Source organism: Lithobates pipiens, unplaced genomic scaffold, assembly GCF_037356315.1.
Source record: "Lithobates pipiens isolate NorthernLeopardFrog02 unplaced genomic scaffold, aLitPip1_a1.2 Scaffold_22, whole genome shotgun sequence".
In the NCBI taxonomy this organism is placed as follows: domain Eukaryota; kingdom Metazoa; phylum Chordata; class Amphibia; order Anura; family Ranidae; genus Lithobates; species Lithobates pipiens.
In genome coordinates, this window is record NW_027507784.1 from 24045756 (window position 1) to 24062372 (window position 16617).

Consider the following 16617-nt stretch of genomic DNA (forward strand, 5'->3'; position numbering starts at 1 on the left):
GACATACTCCGATCATGTGTAGTCTACTCCGACGGACAAAGTGCCACGCATGCTCAGATCAAATTCCTAGACCAAAGCTATTGGCTACTAGCCTGAACGTAGTCCCGCCGTAACGAAATAACGTCATCACGTACAATTGGATTTTCCGATAACTTAGTCCGACCGTGTGTATGCAACATCACTTCCAGATCTCTTCCAAAATTAATCCGTCGGAATTACTCCGACGGATTTGGTTGTCGGAATCTCCGACCGTGTGTACAAGGGCTAAGGAGCATTCTTCTCACTGACCACTAGTGTATATTCATTTTTAGCAGGGGTTCCCTGAGACCAGGAAGTTATTTTAAATCCTTAGTTCCTCTGTGTCGAAAAGGTTGAGAAAGGCTGATCTAGACAAATTACACAATCTCTGAATGGTTGCTTCATGCAGAAGGTTATCTCCATGGACTTTTGTACTTTACGTAGTGAAACAGTAAGGCTTTACCTGTGCTCTCGGGGGTGGTGATTTCATCTGCTCCACATACTCCGCTGGGCTCCGGTATGTTTGTCAGATTGGCGAACATAAGCTCTGGGACCTCCTCCTCCATCCATAACTGGTAAGCTGTCACCAAGGTGTACACCCCGGGGCGATATGGTAGAGCGCAGTGCTCACCCCAGCTTACAATGCCAGCCTGGTACCAGACTCCCTCAACATTACACACCAGAGGCCCGCCGGAGTCCCCCTGCAATTTAACGGTTAGAAATAATTAGACCAAAGAGGATCCATTTCTATCTTTGTCTTGCAGTAAAGTCACATGCCTTGCTGTCTTCCCATTTATTTTGAATGGCACCCGAATGTACCACATGTATTACAGCACGCCACATTTCATGGCTCTAGTGCTTTGCAATCCATTGCATTACAAATTTTGGGAGACATCTGATTTTCGAGATGTTTTGGTGCATTGCCAGCCCATTATTCTTAGGCCTCATACACACGATAGGACTTTGTACAAACTTTCCCTTGGATTTTTGTACAAAGGGCGTCGGTCGAGAACTTGTATTGCATACACACAGCAGGACTTTTTCAGCCAACTTTCACCAAATCACGTGTTTTTTCTGCTCTTTACTGCCACCTTTGGTAAACTTCTGTATTGTTGTCTGATCTTTTGCATTGGTTCTGAGCATGCCTGTTTGTACTTTGTACAAAAGTCCTATGGTTTTCTGTACACACGATCAGACTTTGCTCCATCGGACTTTTGTTGCCAGAAAGTTTGTCCGTTCACACAGCCAACAAAAGTCAGATGAAAACCAAAAAAGTTTGTCCGATGGAGCGTACACACAGTCGGATGTTGCTCCAAAACAGCTAATTTGCATGTTTGTTGTCAAAAAGTCTGATTGTATGTATGGGCCTTTAATGTGTTGTCTAAACGCAATGTTCAATATTGTGTAAAGGCCCATACACACGATCAGACTTTTTGACAACAAACATGCAAATTAGCTGTTTTGGAGCAACATCCGACCGTGTGTACGCTTTGGGAAAGAACCTGCTAAACCATAGCATGTCCTCTAGGGGTAGCGCTACAATCAGAATAAATTGTATCTGGGCTATGAACCCTTTCATTGTGGTGAAAACAGTCTAAAACTCAAAAGTTTTAACCCACCTGGCAGGAATCTTTTTGTCCCCGGGGGTACCCAGAGCAGATCATATCGCTATGGACGATCACTGTGCTGTTACTTTCACCGGTTCCCACATGGTACATCTGATCACAGGTCACGTGGTCAATAAGTGGCGTCATCACCTTCTGTAGCGTTTGTGGATACGGGAGGCTGACTGCGGGTGAAAATTAAGAACTGCTGAGTCCAGATGATCATTAAAAAATCGAATGGTGTTTGGCAGGGGCGGACTGACCATTTGGGCACTTGGGCACTGCCCGAGGGCCCCTTGCCACTAAGGGACCCCATCAGGGTTACCAGCCTCAATAAAACTGGGGACAGTATGTAAAAATCTGTGTTTTTTTAAAAATCCCAAGATTATAGCTGCCCCGTCTCTCCAGTACCTTTTCAGTGTGTGTATGTGTATTCTGTGTGTGTATATTGTGTGTCTGTGTGTGTGTATACTGTATGTGTGTATACTGTGTGTGTATATTGTGTGTCTGTGTATACTGTATGTGTGTGTGTGTATACTGTATGTGTGTGTATACTGTGTGTGTATATTGTGTGTCTGTGTGTGTGTATACTGTATGTGTGTGTATACTGTGTGTGTATATTGTGTGTCTGTGTATGTGTATACTGTATGTGTGTATACTGTGTGTGTATATTGTGTGCCTGTGTGTGTATACTGTATGTTTATGTGTATACTGTGTGTGTATATTGTGTGTCTGTGTATGTGTATACTGTATGTGTGTATACTGTGTGTGTATATTGTGTGCCTGTGTGTGTATACTGTATGTGTATGTGTATACTGTGTGTGTATATTGTGTGTCTGTGTATGTGTATACTGTATGTGTGTATACTGTGTGTGTATATTGTGTGTCTGTGTGTGTATACTGTATGTGTGTGTATACTGTGTGTGTATATTGTGTGTCTGTGTATGTGTATACTGTATGTGTGTATACTGTGTGTGTATATTGTGTGCCTGTGTGTGTATACTGTATGTTTATGTGTATACTGTGTGTGTATATTGTGTGTCTGTGTATGTGTATACTGTATGTGTGTATACTGTGTGTGTATATTGTGTGTCTGTGTGTGTATACTGTATGTGTGTGTGTATACTGTGTGTGTATATTGTGTGCCTGTGTATGTGTATACTGTGTGTGTATATTGTGTGTCTGTGTGTGTGTATACTGTATGTGTGTGTGTATACTGTGTGACCCCATAATCTTTTGCATGGGGGCCCCATAATCTCCTACGGCCTGGGAGCCCCAAAATCTCCTATTGCCCAGGGGCCCCATAATCTTCTCCTATTCCCCAGGGGCCCCATGAGTTGTCAGTCCGCCCCTGGTGTTTGGCCAGCTTTCGATAGAGGAAGGAGCAGAGTCCTCCAACACTACAGAGTGCTTTAGGAGCAGACTTAGAGGAAGGAGCAGAGTCCTCCAGCAGAGCCGAGTATTTCAGGAGAGGAGAGTTAAATAGATGAAGGAACAGAGCCCTTCAGCAGGACAGAGTATTTCAGGAGAGGAGAGTTAGACAGAGGAAGAAGCAGAGTTCTCCAGCAGAGCAGAGTATTTTAGGAGAGGAGAGTAATGCCGCGTACACACGACCGGACATTTGTTGGACTGTCGGTCTTCTCGATGCACTTTCGGCGGAGTTCTGACGGACTTTCCGAATGAACGGACTTGGCCACACACAATCACACCAAAGTCCGATGGATTCGAACGTGATGACATACGACCGGACTAGTATAAGGAAGTTCATAGCCAGTAGCCAATAGCTGCCCTAGCGTCAGTTTTTTGTCCGTCGGACCAGCATACACACGAACGGTCCGGCGGAGTTCTGATGGGGAAAATTTAAAACATGTTCTATTTCTAAAGTCCGCCGGATTTTTGGCAAAAAAAGGTCCGATGAAGCCCACACACGATCGGATTGTCTGAAGGACTCGTTCCGTCGGACCTTTGCTGTCAAAAAGTCTGGTCGTGTGTACGCGGCATAACTCTCCTCTCCTGAAATACTCTGCTCTGCTGGAGGACTTGGCTCCTTCCTCTAATACTCTCCTCTCCTAAAATACTCTGCACTACTATTAGTCATCACGTTCGAATCCGTCGGACTTTGGTGTGATTGTGTGTGGCCAAGTGCGTTCATTTGGAAAGTCCATCAGAATACCGCCAAAAGTCAGTCGGAAAGACCGTCGGACCTAGTCCCTCGAAAAGTCCGGTCATGTGTACGCGGCATTAGAGGAAATAGCAGAGTTATCTAGCAAAGCAGAGTATTTCAGGAGACGAGAGTTAGAGGAAGAAGCAGAGTTCTCCAGCAGTGCAGATTATTTCAGGAGAGGAGAGTTATAGAGAAAGGAGTAGAGTCCTCCAGTAGTGCAGAGTATTTTGGAGAGGAGAGTTAGAGGAAGGAGCAGAGTCCTCCAGCAGAGCAGAGTATTTCCGGAGAGGAGAGTTATAGAGAAAGGAGTAGAGTCCTCCAGCAGAGCAGAGTATTTCCGGAGAGGAGAGTTAAAGGAAAGAGCAGAGTTCTCCAGCAGAGCAGAGTATTTCAGGAGAAGAGAGTTATAGAGGAAAGAGCAGAGTCCTCCAGCAGAGCAGAGTATTTCAGGAGAGGAGAATTATAGAGGAAGGAGCAGAGTTCTCCAGCAGAGCAGAGTATTTCAGGAGAAGAGAGTTATAGAGGAAAGAGCAGAGTCCTCCAGCAGAGCAGAGTATTTCCGGAGAGGAGAGTTAAAGGAAAGAGCAGAGTCCTCCAGCAGAGCAGAGTATTTCAGGAGAGGAGAGTTAGAGGAAGGAGCAGAGTCCTCCAGCAGAGCAGAGTATTTCAGGAGAGGAGAGTTAGAGGAAGGAGCAGAGTCCTCCAGCAGAGCAGAGTATTCCAAGCATGGTGTGGAGAGTAAACTATTGCAGACTTTCTAGTAATAGGAGATCACTTACCTCCAGAAGATGTGGCACCCCAACCGGTTACCCAGCAGTCCATGCCACAGGGGAAGACGTCAGAGGAAAATGGCAGGCAGACTGGCATGATATAATTGGTATAAGTGGCGGCACTGGTCATCTTCAGCAGGGCGATGTCCCCTGGATTGCCCACAGTCATGTATTGTGGATTGGTTATCAAGGTCTCTACTCCGGAGAGGAGCTGATGGGGGGATGGGACCGCCAGGCGGTACGCTCCTAGGAGGACCCTGTAGTCCTGAGGACTGTGACTCCTGTGTATAACAAAGGAAGTGTGTTACACATGACACACTCTCTCTAAGTCATTGTGAAATTTTATCCATGACAAAATTGGCACATTTCAAAGCAACATGGCAACTTTTTGGCCAATAAAAAGGAAACCCTAATTAAACACTGGCAGTCATGGATATTTTGGAAAAAAAAACAGAAATACCAGTTGGTGGGGGCAACAAAGGCTTCTTTGCTTTGATTGGATAAAACTTAAAGGTCTTGTCCCTCCCCCAGCTTGTGGCCGGACAGTAAAAGGATACACAGCAGGTTGATGAGCTCATCTCTCTCTGCTCTCTCCTTCTATCTGCATTCTTCTTGTACTGCAGCAGAACCGATTGGCTCATTGAGCTTCTTCTCCTCTTTCAGTTTTCCTGCCCTAGTAGCCCCTTTATTTTTTGATCCCTTGGTATGTCCCCTTGTTCCCCCTCCTGTTTGGTGCTAGTTGGTACAGTTTTTATCTAGACACTCCCTGCCTCACTCTGCTGTACGGGTTTTTTCGCTTTTTTTGAAGAGATGGGGCTAAAGAAAGTCATTCAGGGGAATTCATAAAGAGTGTCTGCAAAGAATTTCATTGCGCCTCTGCATGGAAAATGTTGGTGTGGGCGACAAATTGATGTTCCTGTTGTAGATCTGGATCTGGAGGTGTCAGTAAGACCAGAATGTTCATATGAACACTCCATCTTCAGTGTACAGGAGTATTTATGCCTTTTACATTGGTGACCTGTACAAAATTGTGGGGAAAATGTAGCAAAGTCGCTGTAAAATCACAGTAAAACGCGGTAAAAATGCCTGATTTTGAAATGCTCAGGTGTAAATGCAACCTAAGGGGTTTATGTATAAAAAAAAAATAAAAACGTGTGCAAATGGGTCTATCAGGCACAAGTAATCTTTACGATAATTTGCTTAATACATTTATTTTCTAGGATCGTCACTGCTATTTTGTGGTAATAAGGTGGTTTTTTTTTGTTGTCCTGATATACCTCAATAAGGAAAAATGCAGCATTATAGCCACTAGATGGTGCTGATGATCCTTGGCTACCCCCGCGCCTTAGATTTTCGTCTTCAGATTTACCAAAACCATATAATATGAGGTCAAATCTTAATGCCCTGTACACACGGTCGGACATTCTAACCACAAAATCTGACGGATTTTGTCCGAAAGTTGTGTTGCATGCACACGGTCGCACAAAACCTGGTGGAAAATCCAATCGCTCTGAACGAGGTGACGTACAACACGTACGTCGGGACTATAAACGGGCCAGTAGCCAATAGCTTTCATCTTTTAGTTTATTCTGAGCATGCGTGGCACCCCCCCCCCAGTTATGGCATGGTTCAGTGCACACATATGGCAAGCCCTATCACCTGCCAAGCATTAAATTTGGCACACCTTGAAGCAAAGAATCACAGCAGTAGCATGTACCAGAGTCAGGAAAAAGGCAGCATTATGGCCACTAGATGGTGCTGATGATCCTTTGCTGCCCCTGAGCTTTAGGGATTTATGTATAATTGTATTTAGGAAATAATTATTTAAAAAAAATGTGCAATTGGGTCAATCAGTTACAATTAATCTTTATAATAATTTGCTCAATACATTTATTTTCTAGGATCAGCACTACCATCTAGTGCAGGGATATGCAATTAGCACGGACCATGTTCTCACATGGCATAGATTTATTGACGACATATTTCTGATTTGGACAGGCACAGAAGGTGAATTAGACCTGTTTTTGACTTCAAAACAGTGATTTCAATCTGAAATGCACAGGGAATTACAGAAAACAGTCTGTAACTTTCCCATCACATCTTCATTATGGTCCAGGAGGGTGGTTCACATCTGTTTAGCAAACCCACCTCAGTGAATACATAGTACATGCTAATAATGCATATCCTGCCCCATTGATTTAGAGCAGGGGTGTCAAACTGGCGGCCCTCCATCTGTTGCAAAACTACAAGTCCCATCATGCCTCTGCCTCTGGGTGTCACGCTTGTGGCTGTCAGAGTCTTGCTATGCCTCATGGGACTTGTAGTTCTGCAGGAGGTCCGCTAATTGCATATCCCTGATAGTGGCAAAAGGGTGTTTTTTTTGCCTAAATCAGGAAAAATGCAGCATTATGGCCACTAGATGGTGAAGATGATCCTTTGCTGCTCCAGGGCCTAAGGCTGTATTCACACCTGAGCGTTTTCAGCTCATAAAACGCCCCCAAAAAAACACCTGAACAAAGACTCAACAAGCAAAATCCCATTCATTTTAATGGCACCTGTTCACATCTGAGTGTTTTGTCACCTGAAGCAAAACGATTGAAAAAAACGCCCTAAGCTCAAAAAAAATAAAAAAAAGATCAAGAGCTTCTTTGGAGCAGATTACATGCGTTTTTCTGCCTTTTACATTAGTAAACTGTACAAAATTGTGGGAAAAAGCTGCAAAATCGCAGTAAAACGCGGTAAAAACGCCAGATTTTGAAATGCTCAGGTGTGAATGCAACCTAAGGGGTTTATGTATAAAAATAAATAAAAAACGTGTGCAAATGGGTCTATCAGGCACAAGTAATCTTTACGATAATTTGATTAATACATTTATTTTCTAGGATCGTCACTGCTATTTTGTGGTAATAAGGTGGTTTTTTTTTGTTGTCCTGATATACCTCAATAAGGAAAAATGCAGCATTATAGCCACTAGATGGTGCTGATGATCCTTGGCTACCCCCGCGCCTTAGATTTTCGTCTTCAGATTTACCAAAACCATATAATATGAGGTCAAATCTTAATGCCCTGTACACACGGTCGGACATTCTAACCACAAAATCTGACGGATTTTGTCCGAAAGTTGTGTTGCATGCACACGGTCGCACAAAACCTGGTGGAAAATCCAATCGCTCTGAACGAGGTGACGTACAACACGTACGTCGGGACTATAAACGGGCCAGTAGCCAATAGCTTTCATCTTTTAGTTTATTCTGAGCATGCGTGGCACCCCCCCCCCAGTTATGGCATGGTTCAGTGCACACATATGGCAAGCCCTATCACCTGCCAAGCATTAAATTTGGCACACCTTGAAGCAAAGAATCACAGCAGTAGCATGTACCAGAGTCAGGAAAAAGGCAGCATTATGGCCACTAGATGGTGCTGATGATCCTTTGCTGCCCCTGAGCTTTAGGGATTTATGTATAATTGTATTTAGGAAATAATTATTTAAAAAAAATGTGCAATTGGGTCAGTTACAATTAATCTTTATAATAATTTGCTCAATACATTTATTTTCTAGGATCAGCACTACCATCTAGTGCAGGGATATGCAATTAGCACGGACCATGTTCTCACATGGCATAGATTTATTGACGACATATTTCTGATTTGGACAGGCACAGAAGGTGAATTAGACCTGTTTTTGACTTCAAAACAGTGATTTCAATCTGAAATGCACAGGGAATTACAGAAAACAGTCTGTAACTTTCCCATCACATCTTCATTATGGTCCAGGAGGGTGGTTCACATCTGTTTAGCAAACCCACCTCAGTGAATACATAGTACATGCTAATAATGCATATCCTGCCCCATTGATTTAGAGCAGGGGTGTCAAACTGGCGGCCCTCCATCTGTTGCAAAACTACAAGTCCCATCATGCCTCTGCCTCTGGGTGTCACGCTTGTGGCTGTCAGAGTCTTGCTATGCCTCATGGGACTTGTAGTTCTGCAGGAGGTCCGCTAATTGCATATCCCTGATAGTGGCAAAAGGGTGTTTTTTTTGCCTAAATCAGGAAAAATGCAGCATTATGGCCACTAGATGGTGAAGATGATCCTTTGCTGCCCCAGGGTCTAAGGCTGTATTCACACCTGAGCGTTTTCAGCTCATAAAACGCCCCCAAAAAAACACCTGAAAAAAGACTCAACAAGCAAAATCCCATTCATTTTAATGGCACCTGTTCACATCTGAGTGTTTTATCACCTGAAGCAAAACCATTGAAAAAAACGCCCTAAGCTCAAAAAAAATAAAAAAAAAGATCAAGAGCTTCTTTGGAGCAGATTACATGCGTTTTTCTGCCTTTTACATTAGTAAACTGTACAAAATTGTGGGAAAAAGCTGCAAAATGGCAGTAAAACGCGGTAAAAACGCCAGATTTTGAAATGCTCAGGTGTGAATGCAACCTAAGGGGTTTATGTATAAAAATAAATAAAAAACGTGTGCAAATGGGTCTATCAGGCACAAGTAATCTTTACGATAATTTGATTAATACATTTATTTTCTAGGATCGTCACTGCTATCTAGTGGTAATAAGGTGTTTTTTTTTTTTTTTGTTGTCCTGATATACCTCAATAAGGAAAAATGCAGCATTATAGCCACTAGATGGTGCTGATGAATCCTTTGCTACCCCCGCGCCTTAGATTTTCTGCAGATTTTTGTCTTCAGATTTACCAAAACCATATAATATGAGGTCAAACATTAACGCCCTGTACACACAGTCAGACATTCTCACCACAAAATCCGTCTGATTTTTACCGACGCATTTTGTCCGAAACTTGTGTTGCATGCACACGGTCGCACAAAACTTGGTGAAAAATCCGATCGCTCTGAACGAGGTGACGTACAACACGTACGTCGGGACTATAAACGGGCCAGTAGCCAATAGCTTTCATCTTTTAGTTTATTCTGAGCATGCGTGGCACTTTGTCTACACACGATCGGAATTTATGCGATTGGATTTTGTTTGTCGGAAAATTTTAGATCCTGCTCTCAAACTTCTGTCGAAAATCCGACAGAAAAAGTCTGCTACGGCCCACACACGATAGGATTTTCCGACAACATAATCCGATCGGACTTTTTCCATCGGAAATTTCCAACAGAGTATACAGAGCATTGGAGTTTCAATTTGTATGCCATCAGGCCGGCCCTGGCACTACATGGTTTTGGTAAATCTGAAGACAAAAATCTGCAGAAAATGGAATAGTGTGTATGGAGGTCGTCTTAGGGGTTTATATGTGAAAAAATAAATGTGCAAGTGAGTTAATCAGGTACAATGATTTTATAAAATTATTTTCTACATTCATCAGTGCCATCTAGTGGCAATAATCACTTTTTTTTTTACCCTTAAACGCCTCAATCAGGAAAAATTCTGTGTCATGGCCACTAGATGGCGATGATCATCCCTTTGGCAGTGATGGCGAACCTTGGCACCCCAGATGGTTTGGAACTGCATTTCCCATAATGCTCTTGCACTCTGCAGTGTAGTGGAGCATCATGGGAAATGTAGTTCCAAAACATCCATCACTATCCTATGGTATCACCGTAAACCTCAGAAGCTGGAGTTTTAGTGGTCAGGGTAGTGCCATAAAAATAAAAAAAATATACAGCTAAATGAAAAAAAAAAGTAATATTTCACAATAAAAAAAAAAAAGTGAGATCCTTATGAAATAAGATATAATACAAATGCTGATGTAGACATTTAGACTAGACTAAGGACAATGGGAGACGGGGATTTTTTGTGCAGCTGCCCCGCGCCCGTGGAATGCCCTACCTGACATCCTGAGGGCTCCTCAATCTACCGAATGCTTTAAAAAAGGTCTTAAGACATTTCTTTTTAGAAAAGCTTTTTGTTATTTTTAGATGTTCATTTTATTGTATAAATTGTTTATTTTAACCTGTAGCACTTCGAGATCTTTTTGATGTAAAGTGCATTATAAAGAAAATGTATTATTATTATTATTATTATTATTATTTAGGAAGTAAATGATTGCACTCACCTGTCAAAGCAATGTGCGGCACTCAGCACCCACTGCGGGGAGATCAGGGACCCCCCACATATAGGGGAGCCCCGGTACTGCACACTGACCTGCCAGGGCCACTCGCCAGCCACAGAGGCTGAACCCCCAACTATACGGCTGGAGGGTACCGCCGGGACACCACAGGACATGGGGTGCGAGGAGGAAACTGGGGGAGAAGAACATATCGTGTGTTCAGAAAAGTTACCAGATTCCTTCTGTACCACAAATTATTATACAGTATATACATATATAATGCTTTACTGGTGTGTGACTGTGGGGGAAGGGACATTAGAGTGTAAGCTCCTCTGGTGCAGAGACTGATGTGACTGGTTCAGTGTTCCCAGTACAGAACTGCAGCATACTGTATGTCAGAGCTATATAAATGTGTGTATGTATAGATATATATATATATATATATATATATATATAATATATATATATATATATATATATATATATATATATATATATATATATATATATATATATATATATATATATATAGTGTGTGTGTGATTGTGGGGACTTTAGAGTGTGTGATTAGTATATTATATTATATAGTGTGTGATTGTGGGGGGGGTATTAGAGTGTAAGCCCCTCTGGTACAGAGGCCAATGTGACTGGCTCAGTGTTCTCAGTACAGCACTGCGGTATATGTCACAGCTATATAAATGTATCATAATAATAGTGTGTGATTGTGGCGGGACATTAAAGTGTAAGCTCCTCTGGTACAGAGACTGATGTGACTGTGGGGGGGGGACATTAGAGTGTAAGCTCCTCTGGTACAGAGACTGATGTGACTGTGGGGGAGGGGATATTAGAGTGTAAGCTCCTCTGGTACAGAGACTGATGTGACTGTGGGGGGGGGGGGGGACATTAGATTGTAAGCTCCTCTGGTACAGAGACTGATGTGACTGTGGGGAGGGGACATTAGATTGTAAGCTTCTCTGGTACAGAGTGATGTGACTGTGGGGGAGGGGACATTAGATTGTAAGCTCCTCTGATACAGAGACTGATGTGACTGTGGGGGAGGGGACATTAGATTGTAAGCTCCTCTGGTACAGAGACTGATGTGACTGGCTCAGTGCTCTTTGTACAGCACTGCGGTATATGTCAGAACTATATAAATGTATAATAATAATAGTGTCTGACTGTGGGGGGACATTAGAGCGTAAGCTCCTCTGGTACAGAGACTGATGTGACAGTGGGGGAGGGGACATTAGATTGTAAGCTCCTCTGGTACAGAGACTGATGTGACTGTGGGGGGACATTAGATTGTAAGCTCCTCTGGTACAGAGACTGATGTGACTGTGGGGGGACATTAGAGCGTAAGCTCCTCTGGTACAGAGACTGATGTGACAGTGGGGGAGGGGACATTAGATTGTAAGCTCCTCTGGTACAGAGACTGATGTGACTGTGGGGGAGGGGACATTAGATTGTAAGCTCCTCTGGTACAGAGACTGATGTGACAGTGGGGGAGGGGACATTAGATTGTAAGCTCCTCTGGTACAGAGACTGATGTGACTGTGGGGGGAGGGGACATTATAGTGTAAGCTCCTCTGGTACAGAGACTGATGTGACTGTGGGGGAGGGGACATTAGAGTGTAAGCTCCTCTGGTACAGAGACTGATGTGACTGTGGGGGAGGGGACATTAGAGTGTAAGCTCCTCTGGTACAGAGTGATGTGACTGTGGGGGAGGGGACATTAGAGTGTAAGCTCCTCTGGTACAGAGTGATGTGACTGTGGGGGAGGGGACATTAGAGTGTAAGCTCCTCTGGTACAGAGTGATGTGACTGTGGGGGAGGGGACATTAGAGTGTAAGCTCCTCTGGTACAGAGACTGATGTGACTGTGGGGGAGGGGACATTAGAGTGTAAGCTCCTCTGGTACAGAGTGATGTGACTGTGGGGGAGGGGACATTAGAGTGTAAGCTCCTCTGGTACAGAGACTGATGTGACTGTGGGTGAGGGGACATTCGATTGTAAGCTCCTGTGGTACAGAGACTGATGTGACTGTGGGGGAGGGGACATTAGAGTGTAAGCTCCTCTGGTACAGAGACTGATAGAGTCGGACAGAGAGTGATTGGCTCAGTGTTCTCTGTACAGCACTGCGGTATATGTCAGAGCTATATAAATGTATAATAATAATAGTGTGATATGATAACCAATAAGCACAACATAGCAATCTACAGAACAGCCACTAGGTGTCACATATGCCACATAAACAACAAACTCTTGTGATATTTTTCCTTTGAAGGTTTTTCATTGTGAATATTGGTGGGTGAATTTTCCTGGGATTGATTTGTCAAGGTTTTGGTGAACGTTAGAAAAAAAATGAAACGCAGCGCCAAAGATCTATGATAGAAAATATAAGATGGAAACTGCGTTAAAATGAAAACTATGGATCGCGGCTACCATGATCTTTGGCAGGACCAGAAATTTAACTGAGACAGGAAACGAAGGCAGAGCTGGTCAAAAATAAATATAAATAACACCCTATAAATATCTCTATTTATGGTGAAAAAATGTGACCAAAGATAGGAGCTAAAAATAAACCTGAAGAAACAATGATTCTAAAATACAAATCAATAAAGTGCAAAACTGCTAAAAATAAATAATAATCTGTACACACAATACATTTCACGATGTGAATATAAAAACAACAAAGTCCATCATTGTGGTGCTCCAAAAATATCTGAATAAAAAAAATCAAATACAGTCTCTCACAAAAGTAAATACACCCCTCACATTTTTGTAAATCTTTTCTTATCTCTTTTCATGTGACAACACTGAAGAAATGACACTTGTCTACAATGTAAAGTAGTGAGTGTACAGCTTGTATAACAGTGTAAATTTGCCGTCCCCTCAAAATAACTCAACACACAGCCATTAATGTCTAAACCCCTGGCAACAAAAGTCAGTACACCCCTAAGTGAAAATGTCCAAATTGGTGTCAATATTTTGTGTGGCCACCATTATTTTCCAGCACTGCCTTAAGCCTCTTGGGCATGGAGGTCACCAGAGCTTCACAGGTTGCCACTGGAGTCCTCTTCCCCTCCTCCATGACGACATCACAGAGCTGGTGGATGTTGGAGATCTTGCTCTCCTCCACCTTCCGTTTGAGGATGTCTCACAGATGGTCAACAGGGTTTAGGTCTGGAGACATGCTTGGCCAGTCCATCACCTTTACCCTCAGCTTCTTTAGCAAGGCAGTGGTGGTCTTTGAGATGTGTTTGGGGTCGTTATCATGTTGGAATACTGCCCTGCGGCCCAGTCTCTGAAGGAAAGGGATCATGCTCTGCTCCAGTATGTCACAGTACATGTTGGCATTCATGGTTCCCTCAATGATCTGTAGCCCCCCAGTGCCGGAAGCACTCATGCAGCCCCAGACCATGACACTCCCACCACCATGCCTGACTGTAGACAAGACACACTTGTCTTTGTCCTCCTCACTTGGTTGCCCCCACACACACTTGTCACCATCTGAAATAAATACGTTTGTCTTGGTCTCATCGGACCACAGGACATGGTTCCAGTAATCCATGTCCTTAGTCTGCTTGTCTTCAGCAAAATGTTTGTGGGCTTTCTTGTGCATCATCTTTAGAAGAGGCTTCCTTCTGGGATGACAGCCATACAGACCAATTTGATGCAGTGTGCGGCGTATGGTCTGAGCACTGACAGGCTGACCCCCCCACCCCTTCAACCTCTGCAGCAATGCTGGCAGCACTCATACGTCTATTTCCCAAAGACAACCTCTGGATATGACGCTGATCACGTGCAGTCAACTTCTTTGGTCGACCATGGCAAGGCCTGTTCTCAGTGGAACCTGTCCTGTTAAAACGCTGTATGGTCTTGGCCACCGTGCTGCAGCTCAGTTTCAGGGTCTTGGCAAACTTCTTATAGCCTAGGCCATCTTTATATAGAGCAATAGTGACCAGTATCAGAGAGTGAGAGCGATAACACTAAATTTAACACACCTGCTCCCCATTCACACCTGAGATCTTGTAACACTAACGAGTCACATGACATGGGGAGGGGAAATGGCTAATTGGGCCCAATTTGGACATTTTCACTTAGGGGTGTATTCACTTTTGTTGCCAGCGGTTTAGACATTAATGGCTGTGTGTTGAGTTATTTTGAGGGGACAGGAAATTTACACTGTTATACAAGCTGTACACTCACTACTTTACATTGTAGACAAGTGTCATTTCTTCAGTGTTGTCACATGAAGAGATAGAAGCAAATATTTACAAAAATGTGAAGGGTGTACTCACTTTTGTGAGATACTATATGCATATGTGTGTGTGTGTGTGTGTATATATATATATACAGTGCCTTGCGAAAGTATTTGGCCCCCTTGAACTTTTCAACCTTTTGCCACATTTCAGGCTTCAAACATAAAGATATAAAATTTTTATTTTTTGTGAAGAATCACCAACAAGTGGGACACAATTGTGAAGTGGAACAAAATCTATTGGATATATTAAACTTTTTTAATAAAAAAATGAAAAGTGGGGCGTGCAAAATGATTCGGCCCCCTTGCGTTAATACTTTGTAGAGCCACCTTTTGCTGCGATTACAGCTGCAAGTCGCTTGGGGTATGTCTCTATCAGTTTTGCACATCGAGAGGCTGAAATTCTTGCCCATTCTTCCTTACAAAACAGCTGGAGCTCAGTGAGGATGGATGGAGAGCGTTTGTGAACAGCAGTTTTCAGCTCTCTCCACAGATTCTCGATTGGATTCAGGTCTGGACTTTGACTTGGCCATTCTAACACCTGGATACGTTTATTTGTGAACCATTCCTTTGTAGATTTTGCTGTATGTTTGGGATCATTGTCTTGTTGGAAGATAAATCTCCGTCCCAGTTTCAGGTCTTTTGCAGACTCCAACAGGTTTTCATCCAGAATGGTCCTGTATTTGGCTGCATCCATCTTCCCCTCAATTTTAACCATCTTCCCTGTCCCTGCTGAAGAAAAGCAGGCCCAAACCCTGATGCTGCCACCACCATGTGTGACAGTGGGGATGGTGTGTTGAGGGTGATGAGCTGTGTTGCTTTTATGCCAAACATATCGTTTTGCATTGTGGGCAAAAAGTTTGATTTTGGTTTCATCTGACCAGAGCACCTTCTTCCACATGTTTGGTGTGTCTCCCAGGTGGCTTGTGGCAAACTTTAGACAAGACTTTTTATGGATATCTTTGAGAAATGGCTTTCTTCTTGCCACTCTTCCATAAAGGGCAGATTTGTGCAGTGTATGACTGATTGTTGTCCTATGGACAGACTCTCCCACCTCAGCTGTAGTTCTCTGCAGTTCATCCAGAGTGATCATGGGCCTCTTGGCTGCATCTCTGATCAGTCTTCTCCTTGTCTGAGCTGAAAGTTTAGAGGGACGGCCAGGTCTTGGTAGATTTGCAGTGGTCTGATACTCCTTCCATTTCAAAATGATCGCTTGCACAGTGCTCCTTGGGATGTTTAAAGCTTGGGAAATCTTTTTGTATCCAAATCCGGCTTTAAACTTCTCCACAACAGTATTACAGACCTGCCTGGTGTGTTCCTTGGTCTTCATGATGCTCTCTGCGCTTTCAACAGAACCCTGAGACTATCACAGAGCAGGTGCATTTATACAGAGACTTGATTACACACAGGTGGGTTCTATTTATTACCATCAGTCATTTAGGACAACATTGGATCATTCAGAGATCCTCGCTGAACTTCTGGAGTGAGTTTGCTGCACTGAAAGTAAAGGGGCCGAATAATTTTGCACGCACCACTTTTCAGCTTTTTATTTGCTAAAAAAGTTTAAAATATCCAATAGATTTCGTTCCACTTCACAATTGTGTCCCACTTGTTGGTGATTCTTCACAAAAAATTTAAATTGTATATCTTTATGTTTGAAGCCTGAAATGTGGCAAAAGGTTGAAAAGTTCAAGGGGGCCGAATACTTTCGCAAGGCACTGTATATAAAATAATGACTTGTATGTCGATCAACTATGATAATAACACCAAATATG

The 16617-nt window shown here is 43.1% G+C and overlaps 1 protein-coding gene across 1 annotated transcript in view; it reads right to left on the reverse strand.

Moving 5' to 3' along the window:
• Positions 1-431: 431 nt before the first annotated feature.
• LOC143925631 (transmembrane protease serine 9-like) overlaps positions 432-16617 on the reverse strand; it is a 117469-nt gene continuing 101283 nt past the window's right edge. The window contains exons 13-16 of the mRNA XM_077450097.1: positions 10589-10775; positions 4566-4837; positions 1638-1807; positions 432-719 (exon numbers count right to left, since the gene is read on the reverse strand). Of these exons, the coding sequence (XP_077306223.1) occupies positions 432-719; positions 1638-1807; positions 4566-4837; positions 10589-10775 (917 nt within the window). The remainder of the gene's footprint in view (positions 720-1637; positions 1808-4565; positions 4838-10588; positions 10776-16617) is intronic.